Raw genomic sequence first — 20,605 nt, forward strand, 5'->3', positions numbered from 1 at the left:
AAATGTCCCAGGATCAGAGGGGACTTTACCATCTACAGAGCACATCGATGGAAGGATATGTGTGTGGCCTCTTGTAGGCAAATGAATCAAGTTAACAAAGATTTTGCTGAAATTACTTTTGGTCCAGGGTAAAAGCACAGGATAAAACCAGTATTAGAATCTCTGCTGTGATTTTGTATGTATGTCGCCTCTACCATTCTGTGATTCTCTCCAACTTCGTTTTCTCCTTCTTCCTTGAATTTCAGCTGGTCTTCAATTATAGGTCCTCTGCTTTTAATACTTTGGGTTTCTTCCCAACTTTCTGTGGAATATTTTTCAACTCCCAACACATTCTTCTGCACCCCACCTTAGTTAAATTCGTTTAATGTATCTCATCCAAAACCAGTAGTCCTGTAAAAACAGGATAGTTGTTGTACTCAAATCCCAAGAGAGCAGGGGCGTATTTTCTGCAGTGCATTTCCAACAGTGTGCACAGTGTTAAAAGTCCACAACTGGAGCCACCCTGAACTAAAGCTTGGAGGACATTGTGGTGCAAATAGTTGAAGAATCTAGTTGTATTCTCAGGCCTACAATCACTTCTAATTAACAACACATTTCTTCCAGACCTCCTATTGATGTAGCTGTACTGTCTCATGCCCATGAGGAAAGTGTAGTAAGTGATGTGTGAAAATGTCAGTCTACAAGCTTAGAAGGACAGGAGGAGAGAGACTGGGGCTAGAAGAATGAAATTTCATAGTTTTAGAGTAAAGACGTATGGTTTAATAAATACATATACACATGTATGTATGTATTGCTTAATTGTGAGTGGTTTCTGAAGTGTCCTCAGCATTGAGAAATAGAGAGAAAAGAGCAACTGTAAAAGTAGTATTAATATTTTAATTTTTTAAAAGTAATATGGGCAGCAAATAATGTTCTTGATGGTTCTCTTTTCTATTCAAGTCAGTTCACTTTTCCTGGCTGCCTCTATTTTCTCTAAGTGGAACACTTAGCAATTATTTCTCCTATGGGAGATGTTAATAGTGATTGCTCCAGGATAGCTTACCATGTTATATGATAGCTTACTATGATATGACCTGTAAAAGCTGTGGTTCATCAAACGCTCTCCTAGTACCAAAAAGATTTTTGCAGGTTCTATAATAAACTAACAGTTAAGCTACAGGCCAGAAACTTCTCGTTGTCATAAAAACATAGGAAATAAACCTTTACCTAAACTTGCACCTTATTATATAGAAAATTACATTGAGAAAACAGAGCCTTGAGGTTGGGAAACAGATGCAATGGAAGCAGTAGGATAAAAAAAATCCCATTTAAGATGGAGAACGGTGAATTTCTGGGGAGCACTGTATGTTACAGTGTCTTTAAAAGCTGGAGACTGGATGTGGTGTCCTGCAAGCTCCTTTACAGCCGTGTAGTCCTGTATTTCTGAAATCCAAGGAGTTAGTCATCTTAGACCACTGACTGTTTACGTCATATTTAAAAAGCAAGCATATGAGATTATGCTGCTTCTCTTCTGTAATTCCTCCTCTTTGGCTGGTTTTTATTTTGATTCTACCTTTATTATGACACAGATTATCTCCTTATTTCCCAAAATACTTCTACAGTGTCAGTGGTGCACCTAGTAAAGATTGTGTTAGTAATCTTGAGTCCTCTTAATTTTGCATATGTTTACTTTGCATTTGTATTGAGAAAAGAATGCAGATGCCTACCATTTCAGAATATAATTATCACTTTTTTTTTTGCAAAGATCACTTTGAAGTGTCTACTAAGATACTCATGTGTTTTCATATAGTTACTGCATTTCAGTATTTAGACTAAAAAAGTAACTTTTTCTTCAAAATTGATTTGTCCCTTTATTTGCTTAACTGTAAAGAGAGAGACATTTTTTGCAAGCAGCATGAAATTGGAGAAGCTGGTTATTTCCAAATTTCTCTAAAGCAGATTCTTTCTGACTAGATTTGCAAGTAATGCTGTTCATTTCAGCAGATATTTTTGAGTACCAGTTTTACTAAAGGAGATTTCTGGTCAACTCAGCATCTGTAATATAAGAACAAAATTAAAAAAGAGTTGTTATTCTGAAGAGAGACAGATACCGAAGTTGGTTATCTGGCTGAAGGCAACATATGCCTAAATGTCCATAAAAGAAGCTGGCAAAGAAGTCATGTCTGTCTACACTTGTTCATTGCTCCTCACTGTCCCTCAGTTGTGCTGTGTAACTGCTGAGAGGAGCTGCACTGTTCTCTAAAGTGATCACTGAAAGAATTTAAACATTACTGTCTCTGATCCCTCCTTTTATTGAGGTATTTTAAATTCAGACCAGTTACAAGTTGCAGTGTTTTGGGCATATGTCCCACTCCTTGCTTGTCCGTTGTTTGCTAAATAATGCTTTCTGCTTCCCTTGCAAAGTACTTTGAAATGTGTTGCAGAAAAGATCTGTATGAATGCCTGAATTAGAGTAGCTCTGTTATTGAGGTGAAATTTGGTGTATTATAGTAATACTTTGGCAAATTATATTAAAGAGAAACATATCAGCTATAGCAGACAATAGAAGCGTATTTTTATATATTTTTTAAAATTAAGCTAAATAACATTAATGGTGAATACTTGTAAAAACTTACAGAGAATTATGAAGATTATCAATTTTTTCAGTGTCATCAAAACATATGTGCATTCAAATGTGTCCTGGGTTCAGCATATGATAACTCTTAATACACAGCCTAAGGTATAGATACTACTACATGCAATGACTTTAGTATATGTAGTCTGGAGGCAATAACAGTAGTAATATCCCAGTTGAAATCATTCATTCAATTGCATAAATATCATTGTTTAGTTTTAGCAAAACATTTCCTATGGTGGTAAATTTCAGGTATTTTCATTTTTTGACAGGTGTATGAAATGAACTTCCCTATTCATATTCCTTAGGCAGGAAAAATGATATAAGTAAAATTCTGTGCTTTATACTGGTGCTTTTTTTCTTAGAGAAGTTTTAAAACTTTTTTTCTTTAGAATAGTCTTAAAAATACCATCTCATAAAATAACTGTCTGGAATTCCTTGAAGCTCATGGTTTGGCTTCTGAACTTCTTAAACAAATAGACTGTCAGAAATCAGTGCGGATTCATTTCCAGGATTAATGCTTCATTCGCAATAGATTCTTTGCAAGACCAATACCCTGAAATATCAGAAGATTAAAGATGTATCAGATACCAAAAACACCAAACATTGTTTTAATTACTCAAATATAAGAAAGCTGGATAATTTTTACTTGCCTACAAAGAATGTTCTGCTAAAGCCAAAATAAATTCTTTACCAGTTCTTTTAGAAAGTCTGGAAGTATTTAAGTTTTTCTCCTCTGCTTATGAGACAATGCCTGTTAGTGAACCAGCGCTTCATGGGATAATAGTCTTCATTTGTAACTACCTGTCATTCAGCTGGTCAATAAGCTAATTAAGTATGTTTGTTAATTGTTTCAGTAATACTGTTTATTAAGTTTGAGGTTTCTTACTCTGTCATGCCTATAGGAAAAAAAGAAAAAGCAACAATCCAAGGTCTGTGCCTGTTGAATAGTTTACAGAAAGTTAAACAGTGTATCCATTCACTTCTGCTATTGTGGTATGTGAAATGCAGTCTTTTGAGCTGAATCCTAGAGTCATTAGCTATTAACCCAGGCAAAGCACCTATCAATTTCAATCATAATCATGTGACACTCCTTTATTTATGCCTGCATTGTGGTTTTAACTAACAGCTTATGACAGGGATTTGTAGATGGGTCAGGCAGGAGTGGGAGTCCCAGGACATGTGGTCCCTTGGCCAGAATTCTTTGCAGTTGCCCTGGGACTAATTGCCAGACTGGGCTCTCTACTGCACTTTACAGGGAGCTGAATAAATTTCTTCTGCTGCCTTAGCAGAGGGATTTTGAGGATATAATCCTTCCTTTTCCCTGGCATTGAAGAACACATGAAAGCCTGGAGGCAGTGCACAACTCCAATACTATTAAGCTCTCCAAGACTGTGGAGATAGTGCAGAGGCTGGGGTCTGGACAGAGGACCAAAGACATGGTGTGGCTTGGGCTGGTCTTTGTGCACCATCACAGGGACAGCCAGAACTTCAGTCTATCAGTAGGAATATTCAGTATTTCCTTCAGTTATATAAAATATTGGCATAGAAGCCCAGGCACGCATGGGGAAAAATATGTGAATTCGAAACAATACTTTCAGTGTCTGTGAGTGCTTTACCCAGGAAGAACTTTGTTTTATAGCAGTACCATGTGTGCTCATATTGCTGCTACTGCTGAGCCTCTTTCAGCACAGTTGAGCTCTTTTATACCAGTCCTTCATGACTTCTCTGCATTCTGAACCAATAAGAATTATCTGTAAATCATTAGCTTCTGACAGAGGTATCATTCATGAAAATCTATTCTCTTTTCCAGAAGCCCTCAGGAATACAGGCCAGATTAGTTTAAAATGTGTGTGGATGATGGATAGAAAAGTATAAACCTACGCTTAGGGAATGTCATCATCTTCATGCATAGTGTGAGCTGTATGCTTGTCTTTAGCTTCCCTGCTTATTTTAGGTTTATATTTATGTGTTGAAGTTGTGTTGAATGGTGAGACAAACTAAAAATAGTTATGGATTCCCCCAAGTGACTTTCCTAGTCACTTGTGACTCAGAGACTGGAAGAGACTGTCTGAAGAACTGAGTTGTTCTCAGTGTGGAAGTGTGTAAGACTCTTGAAGTGGACAGAAATTACCTAAAAGGTTTTGAGACCTGTAGAAATAGCTTTGGTTCATTGATGCTTAGGATTTGTGAAAGGGAGGAGCATCTTAAGAAACTGTAGCTGGCTGGGAAACAGTTTGTGCAGTACCATGAGTATTGGGAGTATCTGAAGCACTATCAGATGTACTTCCAATACAGGTTTAGAGAAATCAGGGTTTATTAGCCACAGACAAACTCTGTTTCTGCTTGGCTTGGGACTTTACAGAGCAGTCATTTTTTCTGATGTATAGCTCCAAAATGACACAGATCTAACACAACTGGGAGTCCCATGTGGCAGTTGCTTTTCCTCCCTGGCCAGTTTCTACAATGATCTGCACATTAACAAAGTTATCATTGATTCTTCAAGCTTTAATCCACCATAGAGGCAATGGGAGCAGCAGCTTTAATCATTGCCAATTCTTACTGACAGGACTACAAACCACAGTTGCCAGATGACTCAGACTTTGGCATACTTATTTTTGCTCATGGTTTTTATATGAAAATTTGAAAAAATTATGACCACAGAGATCATGATTTTCAGTAGAGTGCAAATGCTGTAGCACCACACCTAAACTAAAAGTGGGCTGTAGTCCATCTTCCTTCTCTTTTTTTTTTTTCCTTCTTCTTTGTTTTATATGCTTTTAATTTACTACTACTAAATGACACCTTTTCCGTTCTGGGGAAAAAGAAAAAAAGCCAAACCCAACCAGTCCATGATGGCATGTTGGCTCTCATGTTAGTGGTGTCTTACCTTGACACAAGCTGCTGGGATGTGTCCTTGATGCTTGTGACCTTGCAGAGAAACACTGAGTGTTAGGTAATGTGCCTTGCTGCCCAAATGCTCCATTTCTGAGATCATAAGGGGAGGTGCAGCACCAGCCTTGATTCCTCCCACTTGTTTTCAGAGAGAGATTTGTGAAACTGAGGTACAAGGTGGGGACAAGAGTCAAGTGCAAAGTGGCTTAGCTGACTCAAAACCAGCCACAGTATATGACTTTAGTAAGTGGCTTCGCAGTCTTTGCAGTAGCAGTCCCAATGCTAGAAAAGGAATTGAGCAGCTGTAATTATAAAACTGAGTAGCTGTGATTATAAAGTAGAACGGTTCTTCCTAGAGCATGTTCGCATGAGATGCGAGTTGAGAAACCATCATTGTGTAAAGATGCAGCCTGAATTCTCCGGGTTTAGGACAGCTACTTGGAAGAGGAATTATGAATACTCTTTAGTTGGAGGATTTTTGAGCTTCTGGTAACGCAGTAAAATCTGTACATCGTCTAGCCAAAGGCAGTTAAGAGAGCTAGTTCCAGTTTTGAAAGCATCGAAGTTGCTGCAGCAGAGGGAGTTGAGCAGAATTCCCTGTTTGTGCTGCTTGAGGACCTTTGTTAAGTGCCAGGCCAAGAGCTGTTTCTTCGAAACAGAGCTTAACAGGTTCTGACTGATAAGAAGTGGTCAATCTTGTACTAATCCAGCCACTGCCCAAGACAGGGAAGTGCAAGACAGCCTGACAGACGCATGTTCAAATAGTGTATGCCTAGACCTGCATCTGAAAGGTGGGACTTGCTTAGATAATCTATGGTCTTAATCATCCAGGTGTTGACTGTTTCTCACCTCTTGGAACATGGGAAAATGTCAGAAGATCCTCTGCAGACAGTAGTGTGAAAGTGTGACTCCTGAAGTTCCACAAAGTGAGCAGTCTCTATTAACCTGTTTGGCCGCTCTGTTTTTTATGCTGTTTGTGTGTCACTCAAAGCAGAACTGGTGCTAACTACTTCTATAGGGATGATGTGCAGAGGCACACCGTAACTTCAGTAAGTTGCCTTGGTACTAAAAACACATTTCACAAGAGAGGCTTTTACTGGAACAGGATACTCCCAGCTGCTCACACATCCTTTGACAGATGTCTAAGCTTCACATGCAGCAAGTACTGAGCTCCTGCGGGCTGCACTTTACATTTTGATGTTTAAACAGTGAAGTGGTGCTGCTTTTAATTTGTTGCTGAGATATTTCAGGAGGCACCTGGGGAGCATCTATGGAAAAAGAGGCAGAGGAGATGGCTGGGCTGAGGCCTTGCCACCCTTCCCAGGGCAAGGAGGGGACGTTCTGATGAGTCAGAGCCCTGACGTTGTGGGGATAGCCTGTTAGTAGTCAGACTGTGAAGCTACACAGAGTAACACTGTACTTCAGAAACATCACTGACTCATGGGTGTCAATAAGCTTAAAACATTATGGGAAGGTTGGAGGAAGCTACCAGTGCCTGTGCATTCACACCCGATGCAGAGTGACCAGATTATCAGCTGAAAGTGAAAGCAACCACAAGGCCACAGCCTGTTCTATAGGATGAGCCAACAATCTTGAGCTGAGGGCTCAGCAGCAGTGAGCATTTGGTCAGAGGTTTGTATGCTGTCAGGAAGGAAAGTTAGATTAGGGAAGATCTGCTCACTCCATATTGAGGATTCACACTTCGGTGCATTCGAGTTGTTTGCTGCAATTTGCATCAGCATTTGCTTTGACAGTATTACTAAGTGCAGTTGTTGTCTACATTTCATGTGCTTGTGCACTTCTATTTTATACTTAATAAACAAGTTTAGGTGTACTTTTTTTAATGTCTGCATCTCAGAAATACACTCAAGCCTTCTTTAGCATGCAAAATGACAGAAAATTGCAAAAGTAAATGATATAACTGGTACTGTGTAAGTTTCCAAAAATTTGTATTCTTATTAATAAAAAGCATAGTAAGTGTATTATTGATTGGGGTGAGAAAAGAATAATATTGATGTCAGAATGTATTGCAGATTAATATGAATATTTACATGGGGAAAGAGACACTTTTTTGGAATAACACAGACATCAGTAACTGTCTTTGATCATCTTATTTGTGTTACCTTCTTCAGTATCTGGGCAGCAGAATGTGTAATTACAATCTGGCAATTTTCAGTAAGTGTTCCTAGACACTGAACAGAAGTTGGCAGGAAGTAGAGGCTTTTTAATAGGAGATAACGTTCTAGAAGTCAGCCGTACTTTTTGTCTTTGAGAGTAATTAGGTATTTGAAACAATTTATACAGCTTTCGAAAAAGTGGACGAGTGTGGTTTTATGAGGAAAAATGCAGGGGATAGGTGCCAACGGCAAGTTCTTACATTGAAAATACCCTCACTTATTCCTATATAATACTGTTCTCTTTTTTCTCCTCCTTTTGAAATTGACACAGGGCAAGATGATAATGTCACTTAATTTACTTTTAGCTGTGTAAAAGAATATTGTACTGGAAGTGAACATCATACAGTATTGCTAACCAGAGTATTCTTTACCTGACTATTCCAGTGTGGCAAAGCACTTCCTGGCCTTTCCAAACAAGAAGACTGCTGTGGAACCGTGGGTACTTCCTGGGGTTTTAACAAATGCCAGAAATGTCCTAAGAAGCCGTGTAAGTGCTACTTTGTTGTTATTCTCTGGATCAGTTTATGATTTTTTGTTCCCCCAACAAGTATTTTTTCCTTTTTTAGTGGGGTAGGGGAAGGACCATAGTAAAAAGAATATGCTATGGTTTGATCAGGGACAAGCTGTAGAAACTGGAATTCTTCTGCAAGCCAGCAGAGTTACAATATGCAGGCATTCAGTGCAGCCAGCAAAGTTAACGTCACTGGGATTTTTTTCCCTTCCTCCTCGTTTAAGTCAGTGATGCACTGTTGCGGTTTCTCAGTGCAGAAAGGATAATGACATTGAGTCATCCTGCCTCTTCCAGCTGGATTTATTTTTTTTAAAGTTTGCACAGAAATGTTAAATTATAGAGGCGCCAGTTACTGCTTGGAGAGAATGCAGTGACCTCTTGGGACTGCAGATGAACTTTCAAGTTCGGAGCCAAAGTTTTCCAGGCTCTAAATTGTCAGTTGCCTTTTTTTGCTCTGTTTTTGAAATATCTTCCTCAACAATCAGACAATGACAAAGAGTTTCGCACCAATTTTATTATGATTTGACACTGTATTATAATGAGAAAAAAAATTCTAATTATTTGCATGATAGGTGAAGCTAGTCTCTTGAACTTGGTGAATCACATTATTTCTTCACAGGAATAGTAGTACTTCTCTGTCACTTTGTATTTTCATCCCTATATGAAAGATGAGATAATGTAATCTCAATTTTGCAGATGTAGTGGACTTGCAGTTAGTGGGAAAAAATAGTGCAGGGAGTCACAGTCCTCTTACCTAGGTCTTCTAGGCACCTGTTACTCATATAGATAGTGATGCTGGAAATGTGTTCAGTGTTTGATTTTGGGTTTGTTGGATTTTTTTTAAGCATATTTTTGTCCATAAGTCTTAATGTGGGTGTAAATACAATTCTAGCGGAAAACCTGCTGTTACGCCTACTTCTCCTACTGTTTCTTCTACATGAGACAGATAAAAAATTTATGCTGATTCAGTCTGGTCTGCTAGTTTATGAAGCATTTAAATTTTGTGTTTTGGAGTATGGTTATCTTCTGAAAGAAAGCCTCCTTGGGGTCTTTGAAGGCCATAGTTAATAAAAGACTTGGGTATCTAAATTTTTAATCCTGTAACATAAATACAGTTTCTGACAGACACGCCTTCTATATTGGTGTATGAATTGTGAAATGTGTACTAATTTTTTAGCTTTCTCCAGAAGGTGTTGCAATTTTAGTACAAATGAAAGCCTTGTTCATCAGAAGCATGTGGACATGGTGAATGTTGCTTGGTGGATGTAGGTGTGCCATAAGAAAAAGGATGAGAGCCTGAGATATGTTTCAGCCAAAAACTAGTTAGAACCACACATTTCTGGTGCCTGGTTCAAAAGGAAGCCCATTTGCTAGTTCTTCATAGCTCAGGTAAAATGCTGGTTGTTTCAGCCTGGAATCCACAATAGACATGTCGGTCAGGCAGCTGCTTAATGCCAACATGCTTGGCATGGTGTTAACTGCAAGCAAACAGGGAAACACTGGGACAAACCATGTCTGAAATTCTGGTCCACAGATACTTTCTAGGCAGATCCAGAGAAGTGCCTGAACTCACCCTAAAGCCTCTCCTGAGGGGAATGCATTCCACCATGCTTTTTTCCAAGCACTGAGTAAGAATATTTTTTTCAAAATGCTAATGGGATGAGCACTGCCCTTTGATGATAAAAGCTTGATGACTAGCACACTTACTCAAGATGGGACAACTCAGAGTGTTCCTTTATCTGCCAGAAGAATTTCTAATCTACATTTTATACCTATGAGGAGATGCCTTAACCCATAAAATGTAGAAACAATTCTTGGAACAGGACTGGACAGTCTCTTTGCCAGTGTCCCTAATTACTTATGGTATGAGTCACGCTAGCTCCTGCTTTCTGGCTCAGTCTGGAATTGTTTTTTTGAATGTAGCTGTACAAATTCAAGAGGAGACAGAGAATGTTGCCACTTGGAATAATCCTGTCTTTGTGATTAAAGCATTCCTGGAAAGTAAGGGTTTGTTTCTGCTAGACTTAATAGGATAAATCTCTCATCTTTCTAGGTGGGAGCTCTCACTGTAGTGTTTTAAGAAGGGAGGAGGAGATGGTGTGCTGTTTTCTCCAGGTTAAAATACAGTCTCATCTACCACTACATTATATTAAGAGTATGATTTGGTTAGGTGTATGTTTCAAGAATACTCACTGAATGTCTCCGGAAGCTCTGATAGATGTATATGTATTTTGTTAGTCTAGATTTGATTTAGGAATGAGTTGAGCAAGATGCTGTTAAATCATGCCAGGACTTACGGCAGTTCTGCATGGATGCAAGTGGTAAATTTTCAGAATTCTAAGAACTTAAGGTGATAAATTCAGAGTGTTGCAGGAGTTCAAGTGGTCTTGCAGCATCTTATAGTTTTATAGATGTTCAGTTTGAATTTAGGCATGCAACTGAAACTTTCAAACCTATTTAGAATCTGGGCCTAAGTGTCCTTTGGGCATTGGCATCAAATTTAACCTCATGTCAGTATCAAAGTGTTATGCTTCTGTAGAGCAAGAAATCTCCAAAGATAAATGTAAATTTATTATAAGATTTAATCGAAGTGTGGAGTGGTGCTTATGAATTTCTATTTCATCAAGGTTTTGAGTTTTCTTTTTGCATGTTGTTTTTACAGTAATGAGAAAGTTTCAGTAGTAAAAACAGTATGCATATATATATATTTTATACATTTATATGTGTGTTATTGGATGGAAAAAATTGGGAATTAAGTAAATTATTAGTAACTTATCAGTTAAGTGATGTTCATGGTGGTGTCTCAGCAGGCAATGTCAGTCCCACAATAGTCCTGTGTAATTTTGACCTGTTCTGATACTTCACTAAATTTGTATTAGCATTTTTATTGTAGACTTTTTGGAAGCAAACAAGCTTTCTTTTGCTTTTATGGTTTTATGCTTCATAAACTTTGTTCAGAACTGACCTGTGTATAATAATCTATAATCAGGTTGCATTAATATGATCCTTTGCAAAATCAACAGCAAAATATTTACGCATATACTTCAGTCTCATTAGTTGGCACTTTTCTTCTCTCTTCAGTCAGCTACTTGACAATGTACATAAGTTTATGTGTGTCTTGTTCCCATGGACTTAAATAGCATTTTGTCACTTTGTAAAGATGTACTTGCATATTCTGAGTCAGGGCTTCTGTGTTCTTGCAAAGTCAAGTGTCTTGGCCTGAGACTGTGAGTCTTGGCCATGTCTAACTTTATGGGTTATTCAGTATTACTGAAAACAAAACAAAACAAAACAAAAAAAACAACAAAAAAACCCACCAAAAAACATTTTGGAACAGATCTTCATCTTTTTGAGGGCTTCTACAGACGATGACTTTCAAGACAAGGTGCATTTCTGTGTTACATTGGGAATGTAATGGTTGTTCAGGCGTCTTGCTAACAGTTAATAATTACAAGCAGGTTGCCTAAGTGAGTAAAAGGTAAGTAATGTAGGACTGTATCCAGCTCCCACATGGATGCACTAGTCATCACTGAACAAGCTCCTTCATCTGCTGTGACCTGCCTATGTTGCTGCTCTTTGTAGAAGGAAGAAAACAGCTGCTAGTAAGCCGCTGTTTCCTGTTCAGTGTGGGAGTAGGAGGGTGAGGAGTGAGGGAGAGGCTAAAAGGAGAGGTTAAAATCTCTGACTTCACTTCACCACTGCACTTGCTAGAGCAGCTGAGTCACCCTGGAAGGGAAAATGCATTGCAGCACTGGAAAGGGCTTGGCATAGCTTATGTGCTGGTCCCCATTTACAACTGGAAGAGCTCTGCACTCTCTCTTTTCTTCCTCTACCAGCCTGTACTGCAGGTACCATTCCTGTCCACAAAAAGTTAGAGACTCTCCTGGTTTTAGTGTGAATTGAGTCAGATCTGTAATGGCAAACACAGGTAATTTAGGACATAAGCAGTACAATTAGGAATCTGACTCTGCCAGCATGAGCATTAGGAGTTTCATTGACATTTTTGAGGACCAGGAATAGGCTAATGCATTGCACTTTTGAAAATCTTATCTTAATTTTCAACTTATTTTACTATTAACACTGTGAAAAGATTGGAGCTACCTTAAAAATAAATGTGTATCTGCCACTTTATGGTGAGAGATGAAATTTTCAAATTTTAATTTGTATTAAAATGGTTGTAGTCAGTGTAAAGATACAGAAGTGTGTGCTTAGAGCACTGTTGCTGTATTTTGACCATTCCTTTTTTGTGTATTTAACCATTTTATCACTTTAAGCAATCTCTAAGAAGAATCTTAATGTTCTAATTAAGCAATTATTGTAAATAATTCACATCAATATGAATTAACTAACTCACTCCAAAACCTGCTACTCAAGATCATCACTTAAATCTTTCCAGAGAATAGAAAAAGCTTTATAACTAATGAAAATATTTTTTTTCCTTTCTACCTTTATATTCAACTAGTTACCATTTTTAAAATAAGCAATTTGGGTATTATATGTGAAGTGGAGCCAAGTGAAAACATTATCTTGGTTATTCTGTCTTATTTGACAGTTTATATAAGGTAAAGATGGAAAGTAATGTGCTTGATTTATTTATTTATTCATTTATTTTGGCCTGCTGAATATCTAAAAGGCTTAGAACACTTTCAAAACCAAAGATCTGACCAAATATAAAGTATCTCTGTTGTAGCACTCAAATTATGAAAAACTCTCTTGACTCTTATTAAAGGCACTTGTGTGATCATAGTGCCAAAAGTTTAGTCCTATATGTTTAATAAAGTACTTGGCTTTGCCAAGAGATTAGTTTTCAGTGCATAACAAAATGAAGAAGTTATCGCTCTCACTTATGATAGCTGTTAAAGAATCACTTAACAGTTTTCTGTAGTCTCAAAAGCAATCTTAAGTGAAAGAAAGAAACAATAAAAATAAAAAATTAGTTAACTGAACACTTTCTCTTTTGGCAAGATGGAATTCAGTCTGTGTTTTGCATGTTGTTATGCCCTTGACAGTTTACATGGATCAGCCAGTAAGTGACTGTCTTATAAAATTCAGCAACTTTGTTATGTAAGTCACAAATGTGCCTTTTTATTTTTGCCTTGTTTTAAAAGTTTGTTTATTTCCTTTGTATTTCAAATATTTTTTAGTTCATTGTGGCAGGAGAAATAGTGCTCAACAATTTTTCTTAACTTTTAAGATAATGCTGCTTTCTAAAGCTGCTTTCAGGTTTAAAACCATTGAGTTTCCGTTGCAGATTTTCAACTGTATCTTTTCCCAAAATTATACTTGTAGCTGGCTTGGGAAAGTAATTATTTGAATATTTGAGAACAACTAGGTTGGAGGATAATGTCCTGATTTCAAAGATTTCTTTTTCTGGGTAAACTGTAAGTTTCACCAGATAAATAAAGATGTAGGTGATATACATGTGGGAAGAGATGGAAATAAGGTTACGGGTACGAACTTTAATTTTAATTTCTTGACATTTTATGCTTAATCATACATCATAAAAACTCACAATGTTTTTATGGTTTTACTTTGTTGGGTGTTTTTTTTTTTTTTTAGCCGCATAATAATTTGGCTGTCAGGTATTTGACTGATGAAAATTTTTTTTCAGCTTACCATGGATACAGTCCTATGATGGAATGCCCACAAGGCTACAAAAGGATCAATGCTACATTTTGTCAAGGTAAAATTGATTGTGTTTATTTTGAGTTTTGGTTTTCTGTGACACATGCTTTGGTATTTATGACTTAGATGAATGAATCCAGTCACTTGATTTGCATTTTGGGAAAAAAAATGTTGTGGCTCCTTTTAATTATTTCCAAATATTGGCAACTCTATACAGTGGGATTTTTTTGCTCCAGGGCAAAAAACTTTTAAAACCTTTACATAGACTCTCATTTTCTTTGTTGTATAAAGATGACTTCAGATAGATTCATTTACTTTGTTTTTCAATAGCAACACATTGTTCTGTCAGGTCTTTTGCTAAACAGTGAACCCGGTCTTAAGTCAGATGAAACTAGCAGTAGAAGGTGATTTTATAATCATGAAAGTATAGAGTAATCAGAAAATTATTCCTCTGAACATAAGAGGTTAGACACAACATTACTGAGAGGAGCCAGATGATGTCACTGGCAAGTGACAATGAAAAACCATGGATACCTGGCTGCCATGTAAAGCGGTGACCCATGTACTTCAAGAAGGTGCATAGTGCAGGTGACAATGTATGGAGTGTCCTGGTTTTGGCTGGGATAGAGTTAATTTTCTTTCTTGGTAGCTGGTACCCTGTGTTTTGGCTCTAGTCTGAGAATAAGGTTGGTAACACACTGATGTTTTAGTTGTTGCTAAGTCGTGCTTACTCCTAAGTCAAGCACTTTTTAGTTTCCCATGCTCTGCCACTGCAGAGTAACGATGTGCACAGGAAGCTGGGAGGGAGCACAGCCAGAACACCTGACATGAACTGGCAAAAGAGATATTCCATACCATAGAATGTCATGCTTGGCATATAAACTGGGGGGAGTTGGCTGGGATCCACTGATCACTGCCTGGGGAGAGGCTGGGCAAGGGTCAGTGGTTGGTGAGCAATTATATAGTTCATCACTTGTGTTTTTTAGGGTTTATTCCTGTCTCTTTTTTATGTATAATAATAATATTTTACTTAAATTATTAACCTGTTCTTATCTCAACCCATGGGTTTTACCTTTTTCCAATTCTCTTCCCCATCCCCTCATGGGATGGGGGGCAGGGAGTGAGCGGCTGTGTGTACTTAGTTGCTGTCTGGGGTTAAACCACAACGCGAGTTAGACGCTGCAGAAGTTGTATTATTCAAAGATTATGCCCTATATATCCTGGCTGTAAGCACAGAAGTTATCAAAATAGGGTTATGGGATCTGTGTGATCATGCTGCTACACTGAAAGGCTTGGGGCATTTAGATTCTCCTGGCCAACAGCATCTTTATCTGACAAAGCTAAACAGGTATCTATAGACTTATGCTCATTCTTTCTGTGTATCTTGGGGCATTGAACAGATGTGCCGGATGAGGATGTTGGAAAAAGCTTAATTGCTTGTTTGGCGCAGCTCAGGTAAACAAGAGGAAGGAGTTCTGAGAAGATGTGAGCAATCCTGCAGTGGTGCTCTGGAGAGAGATTTAGGAAAGGAGGGAAAAATGAGTTCAAGTGAGGCTGACACCGACCTGTTTTTTGTTCGTCATTATTGACACTGCAAGGGTAAAAGATTCCAGCAAATAGTGATGATGGAGAGAAGGAGTAATTGGTTTTAAAGGATACATGTAGGCACTTTGGAGATAGAGTTAATTTTATGTAACTGAAACCTTTCAGTTAGGACATTGATGGAGTGTGTAGCAGTCAGCCATGTAAAGAAATTACTTTCCCAACCAAAAAAATACAGTTTGTAGAGCACTAAATGCACACATCCCACTGCTTCCACTGTGAGCTACTGTCTGAAGGAACAGCCATTTGAGCCAATCTGCTGCTCGGTTCTTTACCTAGTTAGTGGTTTACCTGCTTGCTGGGGAGAGGCATTTGGAGGGTTGCAAGAGAAAACTGGGTTGGGTTAAAACAGTAAAAAAACTAAATGGAGCTTGTTCCCTGATCTGGAGTGGAAGACTGTAGAGTCCCCTTAAGAGTTTGTACATAGCTATACTACAAGAAATATGAGGCTTTAAATAATTTTATTTATTACTGCTATCATTATCCCAGAAGAGAGACCACTGTAAATTAAATATAACTTGTAATTAATACATGCAAATTTATAACCTAGTTTTTAATCACTCAATGGAGTAGGATTATCCAACCAGGAAGTAGACTGTTGATGCATTGAGGGTGGGGACAATATCTTAACTTTTTGGAGAGGACAGAGGTGTTGACTGCTGCAGGCTCTTCTTATTGTCTTATTGAGGCTTGGGTAACTTCTCTGCAATTTAGTCACCAACACACTCCAAGAAAGAGGTATAAACAAGGAAGGAACTGGGAGAAGAAATACTGTGGAACAAAGACAGGATGAAATTTAGTCCTGCTGAAGTAAGTAACAAGATTATAATTTTCTTTGAGGGTCAGGTTTTTGACCTCTATTTGAACAGTCATCAGGAAATCAAGCTTTATTTGTGAAAGCTGCTGGCACAGTGCGTTTCAATCCTGAAATGGTCATTAGCATGTGCTTCTCAGTGGGTCAGGAATAGTGTGTTGCTTGCGTTTACCTGAAGCAGACATGCTTTTCTAAAAGAGGAGAGGACAGGGCTAAGAAAAAACCCAGCTGTCCATATCTCAAACATGGAGCAAAGCAACAGCAATAGCTGTGGAGAGAAGACTGTTTAAGCTGCTGGCTGGAGAGGATTAATATTCTTGTAATAATCCTTACAATTGGATTGGAAAAGAGTGCACAGCATGTCCATATGCAAGTATACGTTTTAATTAGATTACTCCTTGTTGAAAGGGTATGCATGCTGTGTCCATGCTCAGGAGGGGCCAGCATTGCCAGATGAAATAGTAATGGGGGATACGTTTCTGAATCCCTGCCTGCAGCTAAAAGAGATTGCTATTTTCACCTAGACACTCTCCAACTTTCATTGCATTTGAAAACTCAGGCCTAATAGCCTAATGAACCTTTTGTTCTACATTGTTTCTGCAGTCAAAAGCCTCCTTAGTTTACAAAGCCTATGTAATATTAGTGTGATTACTAACCAGACCCTGGTTGGTTTTGTTTTTTTAAGTGACTGAATTAATGTAATGAAACATTCTTCTCTCTAATGTGTGTGTAGGACAACAAAGAACCATCTGTGGGTATGCTAATTTGAACAGTTTAATGTAATTGCTATCAAGGAAGCTCCTGCTGCTGCTCCCCCCTCCCCCACAGTAATTATCTTTTCAATGTGGTGATTTATTACATGTACACACACGAGTCCCCTAAGGCTGTCATTAAAACCAAAACACAGCTTATCAGAGCTGCAACTTCTTTGTCAGAATCCACATGCAATGCTGTTTTTTGGTTCCCTGTTTAGAATTATACTTACTGTTTCCTTCTGCTAATGGTTTTCTTGGAAAACTGAAATAGAATGAAGAAAACAGCTGGTGAAAAGGTTGGATTTGTTTTTCAGGAAACTAACATACTGCCAACAGAGCACTTTAAAAATCTTATCTTGAAGAACTGGAAAAATACCTGAACACTTGTTTTTCAGTGAAGTAAAAAGTTGTGCATGGAAGTTCTTGAAAAGTCCCCATATGCTTAAAATTAAATGTATATGAGCATGCAAAAACTACTATTTGTATGTTGATGGATCAATTTCTGTAACCATGTGGTCTAGGGACTTTGAGCTTTTTTCCCTTGGCTTCATTGTGATTTGAAATAAGTTTTGAAGGTATAATCTGCCATCCTATATTTGTCCCTAAAATACAGTAATAATTTTTTCTCTGCATGTTGTATATATATTTTATTACTTTTAAGTAATAAACAATTTTTGCTTCATAAGAAATGCTATTTAATGTTACTTAGCTATTAAGTTAATGACCTTCTTTCAAAGTTCTTTTATGATGATCATACTGAGAAATAAATGTATCTCCAGAAACTGGGCTGGGTTGCTGTTTGGACATTGATTATGTGTTTGAAAATTGTGGCTCTGCAAACTTCTGTTCCAGTAAATTCCACGTAGAAGCACAAAATGAGTTGGATTGATTCCTGCTGCTACTCTGTTAGCTTACGGAAATCAGTGGGTCATTTCTTAGAATAAGCAGCATTTTTTTCTTTCATTTAAAAAAATATATATTGCAATTGTTGCATTAGCAACTAAACCATGTTTTTTGTTTCTTTTATCCTTTGTTGTTCTCACTGATCAGGTTATTATTGAAGCAATAAACTGTAATGCAGGCAGTTAAATCTGGAGGTTGTATTTTTCTTAGAAGTAAGGATATAAATAGTGGTTAACAATATAGCTATAGCAGAAACAGTTGGAACAGTATTTTCAGTGGTGCTAGTAAGTGTGCTTGTAATTGATTTTCATAGAATAAAAAATTATACTGAGCCAATTTGGAAGACATTCAGTTAGGTGGCACTCCCAGTGAAGCCTAGCCTAGCTTTTGCCTTACCAGAGGGAGTGAAATTTTCACAAATTACACAAATGACTCCATTCTTCATTTGCAACATGAGATATTGTGCATATTAAAGCACTTACTGCATGAAAACATCTGTCAAGGCAGATTTTACTAAATAACATTTAATGACTGACCGACCACGGGGTCATTTCTACTTAAGTTGTTGCCCAGTACTTTGGCAAATTCTAATTAGTACATAATTGATCTAGAAGGCTGCCTTTGCTTAAATATAACAATGTGTGGGTCTCTTGAAAGGCAAGTTGCTCGCTTTGCATCAGAAAGCGATAAATAGTTTCCTTTCAGTTTCAAAATATAGTCATTTAAACAAAGCCAGTCAGTTTTTGAAAAGCATAGAAATTTAATTTCAGAGCTATGTACAGAATTCCCCCTTCAGAAATATACTTTTCCATGGAGCTTAGGCCTGGAATCAGCTGTGGGCTGCTGATGTTGAGGTTGCTGGTGTCCTCTGGCACCAGACTCTTGGGACAGAGGGGATGAGAAAGGCTGCAGTACTTTCTAGCCACATGTTTATTCTGAGTATTTCAGTGCAGCTATGAGGGCTGTGGTGGTCTGACTAGGCATTCAGCTTCTACAGGTTCCCTTTCTTGGTCCAGTTTTCATAAGAACCTTCTGGGTATCATGACTGTCCTAGCTGGATGCTGTTGCATATTTAGTTTATATGCATTGTCATACGTTGTTTTAAAAATTGTGACATTATAAATTGTTTTCTTCTGTTTATGCATCTAATGTGACTTTGAAAGTCTGAGTTTTTCATTGTCTTTTGAGACAGATTTATTCATGTAATCAAAAAATCACCTACCAGAGGTGTAAAGCAGAAAATGCATTGTATACAAAGGAAATATATTGTTTCAAAAGAGGGATTATTATTTTAATAATTAATACTAAATCACCCCTTAGTTTTCTTCAGCCTTCTTTATGAAAATTTTAAATGTCTTTTAGTTACTTCAACATAGTACAGTAAAAAAACCAAACCCTGATCCAGTTTGAATAGTTGACACTATCATTTCAAAGTTAGCAGTGCTCCCAAAGGCAAATTTGACTGTATTCTTTACATGAATGGTAGCAGTTCTTTCAAAAAACGAATTGAAGACTATTTTTGTTTACATTTGCATTGTTCAAATTCTCTGTAGTGACTGATGACTTTTTTGAACTCATAGACTGTTTTTTCTTGAGCAAAAATATTTTCTTCAAAATGAATAGCTAGATTTAAAGACCATACAGTCAGAAGATTGTGGCTTTGACTAAAACACGTTAATAGAATTGTGGTTTGAAGTTAAATGTTTAAGTGTGGTTAAATGCTCCAAGCTGTGATGATTTGATGAGCATAAATTCCATGTGTAGCACATGGAGATGAAAGAATTAATATTATAGGAATGTTTCAAATTCCAGTGTGTCTGTGACCAAATATGGACCTTATTCGCTATCTGAAAAGGGTAGAGAGTGGACTTGCTCCATGTCTCCAAATGAGCTACAAGGCTGAAGGCAGATAAGACAGCTTTACACTACCTTAGTATTTCCTGTGATTCTGCATTAGGCCAGCTGGGACTGGGTGGTCTGAAGAGCTGTTATAACAGTTAACAAAGCCAAAACACAGTGAACTTCTCTTCCTAAATACTCTTCCAGCTGGAGGCTGCCAAAGGGAAATACTACAGAGCTGATATTCCAAACATCAGCTTTTGTAAGCTGGTCTATAGCAGAACAGCTCTCTGCTGATCACCTAGTCCTTCTGCACTTACTTCACTTGTCTATAGCTCTTCACCTGTCATCAAGCTCTGCATGTTGTGTTGGCATGTAAATGTGTGTAAGAGCAGTAGGCTGTGAAGCATTTTCATATTTGATTGCTGAGGAATCTAGTAAAGTATTTCAGAAAATGGGCAAATTAAAGGACATTACAGTAGCTTTATGATGCACTCAGTAAATCACTTGGCATGTTTTACTCTAACCAAGCAAAGCGTATTCTTTCAGCAGTGACAGGTACAGATCTCAGTATAAGTAGGAGCAGGAATTTTTTTCTAGGATTGGATGTTTACACTTGACATGGTTTGTTATCCTTGGAGAAGGGATACTCAGGCTAAATTATGGTGTCATTAATCCTGGAATAAAACTGAAATGATTCACTTCCTGAATGTGATTGAATTAGGCAATTTCTCAAGGAAAGTTAGGAGAACATTGCATGTGGATTTCCAGTAAAGAACCAAAGTAGTGTTGAACTGCAGCTGACGCAGCCCCAAAGACTGCTTTAATCTACTTTAAAAGTCACTGTGGAATTGGAGAATGCAGGCTGAA

The 20,605-nt window shown here is 37.7% G+C and overlaps 1 protein-coding gene across 8 annotated transcripts in view; it reads left to right on the forward strand.

The window, feature by feature from the left end:
- Window positions 1-20,605, forward strand: part of LTBP1 (latent transforming growth factor beta binding protein 1) — a 196,775-nt gene that overhangs the window by 98,123 nt on the left and 78,047 nt on the right. For all 8 annotated transcript variants that reach the window (XM_065679916.1, XM_065679917.1, XM_065679920.1 and 5 more), the window contains 2 exons: window positions 8,071-8,173; window positions 13,809-13,880. In XM_065679916.1, the coding sequence (XP_065535988.1) occupies window positions 8,071-8,173; window positions 13,809-13,880 (175 nt within the window). The remainder of the gene's footprint in view (window positions 1-8,070; window positions 8,174-13,808; window positions 13,881-20,605) is intronic.

Source organism: Lathamus discolor, chromosome 5 (genome assembly GCF_037157495.1).
Source record: "Lathamus discolor isolate bLatDis1 chromosome 5, bLatDis1.hap1, whole genome shotgun sequence".
Classification (NCBI taxonomy): domain Eukaryota; kingdom Metazoa; phylum Chordata; class Aves; order Psittaciformes; family Psittacidae; genus Lathamus; species Lathamus discolor.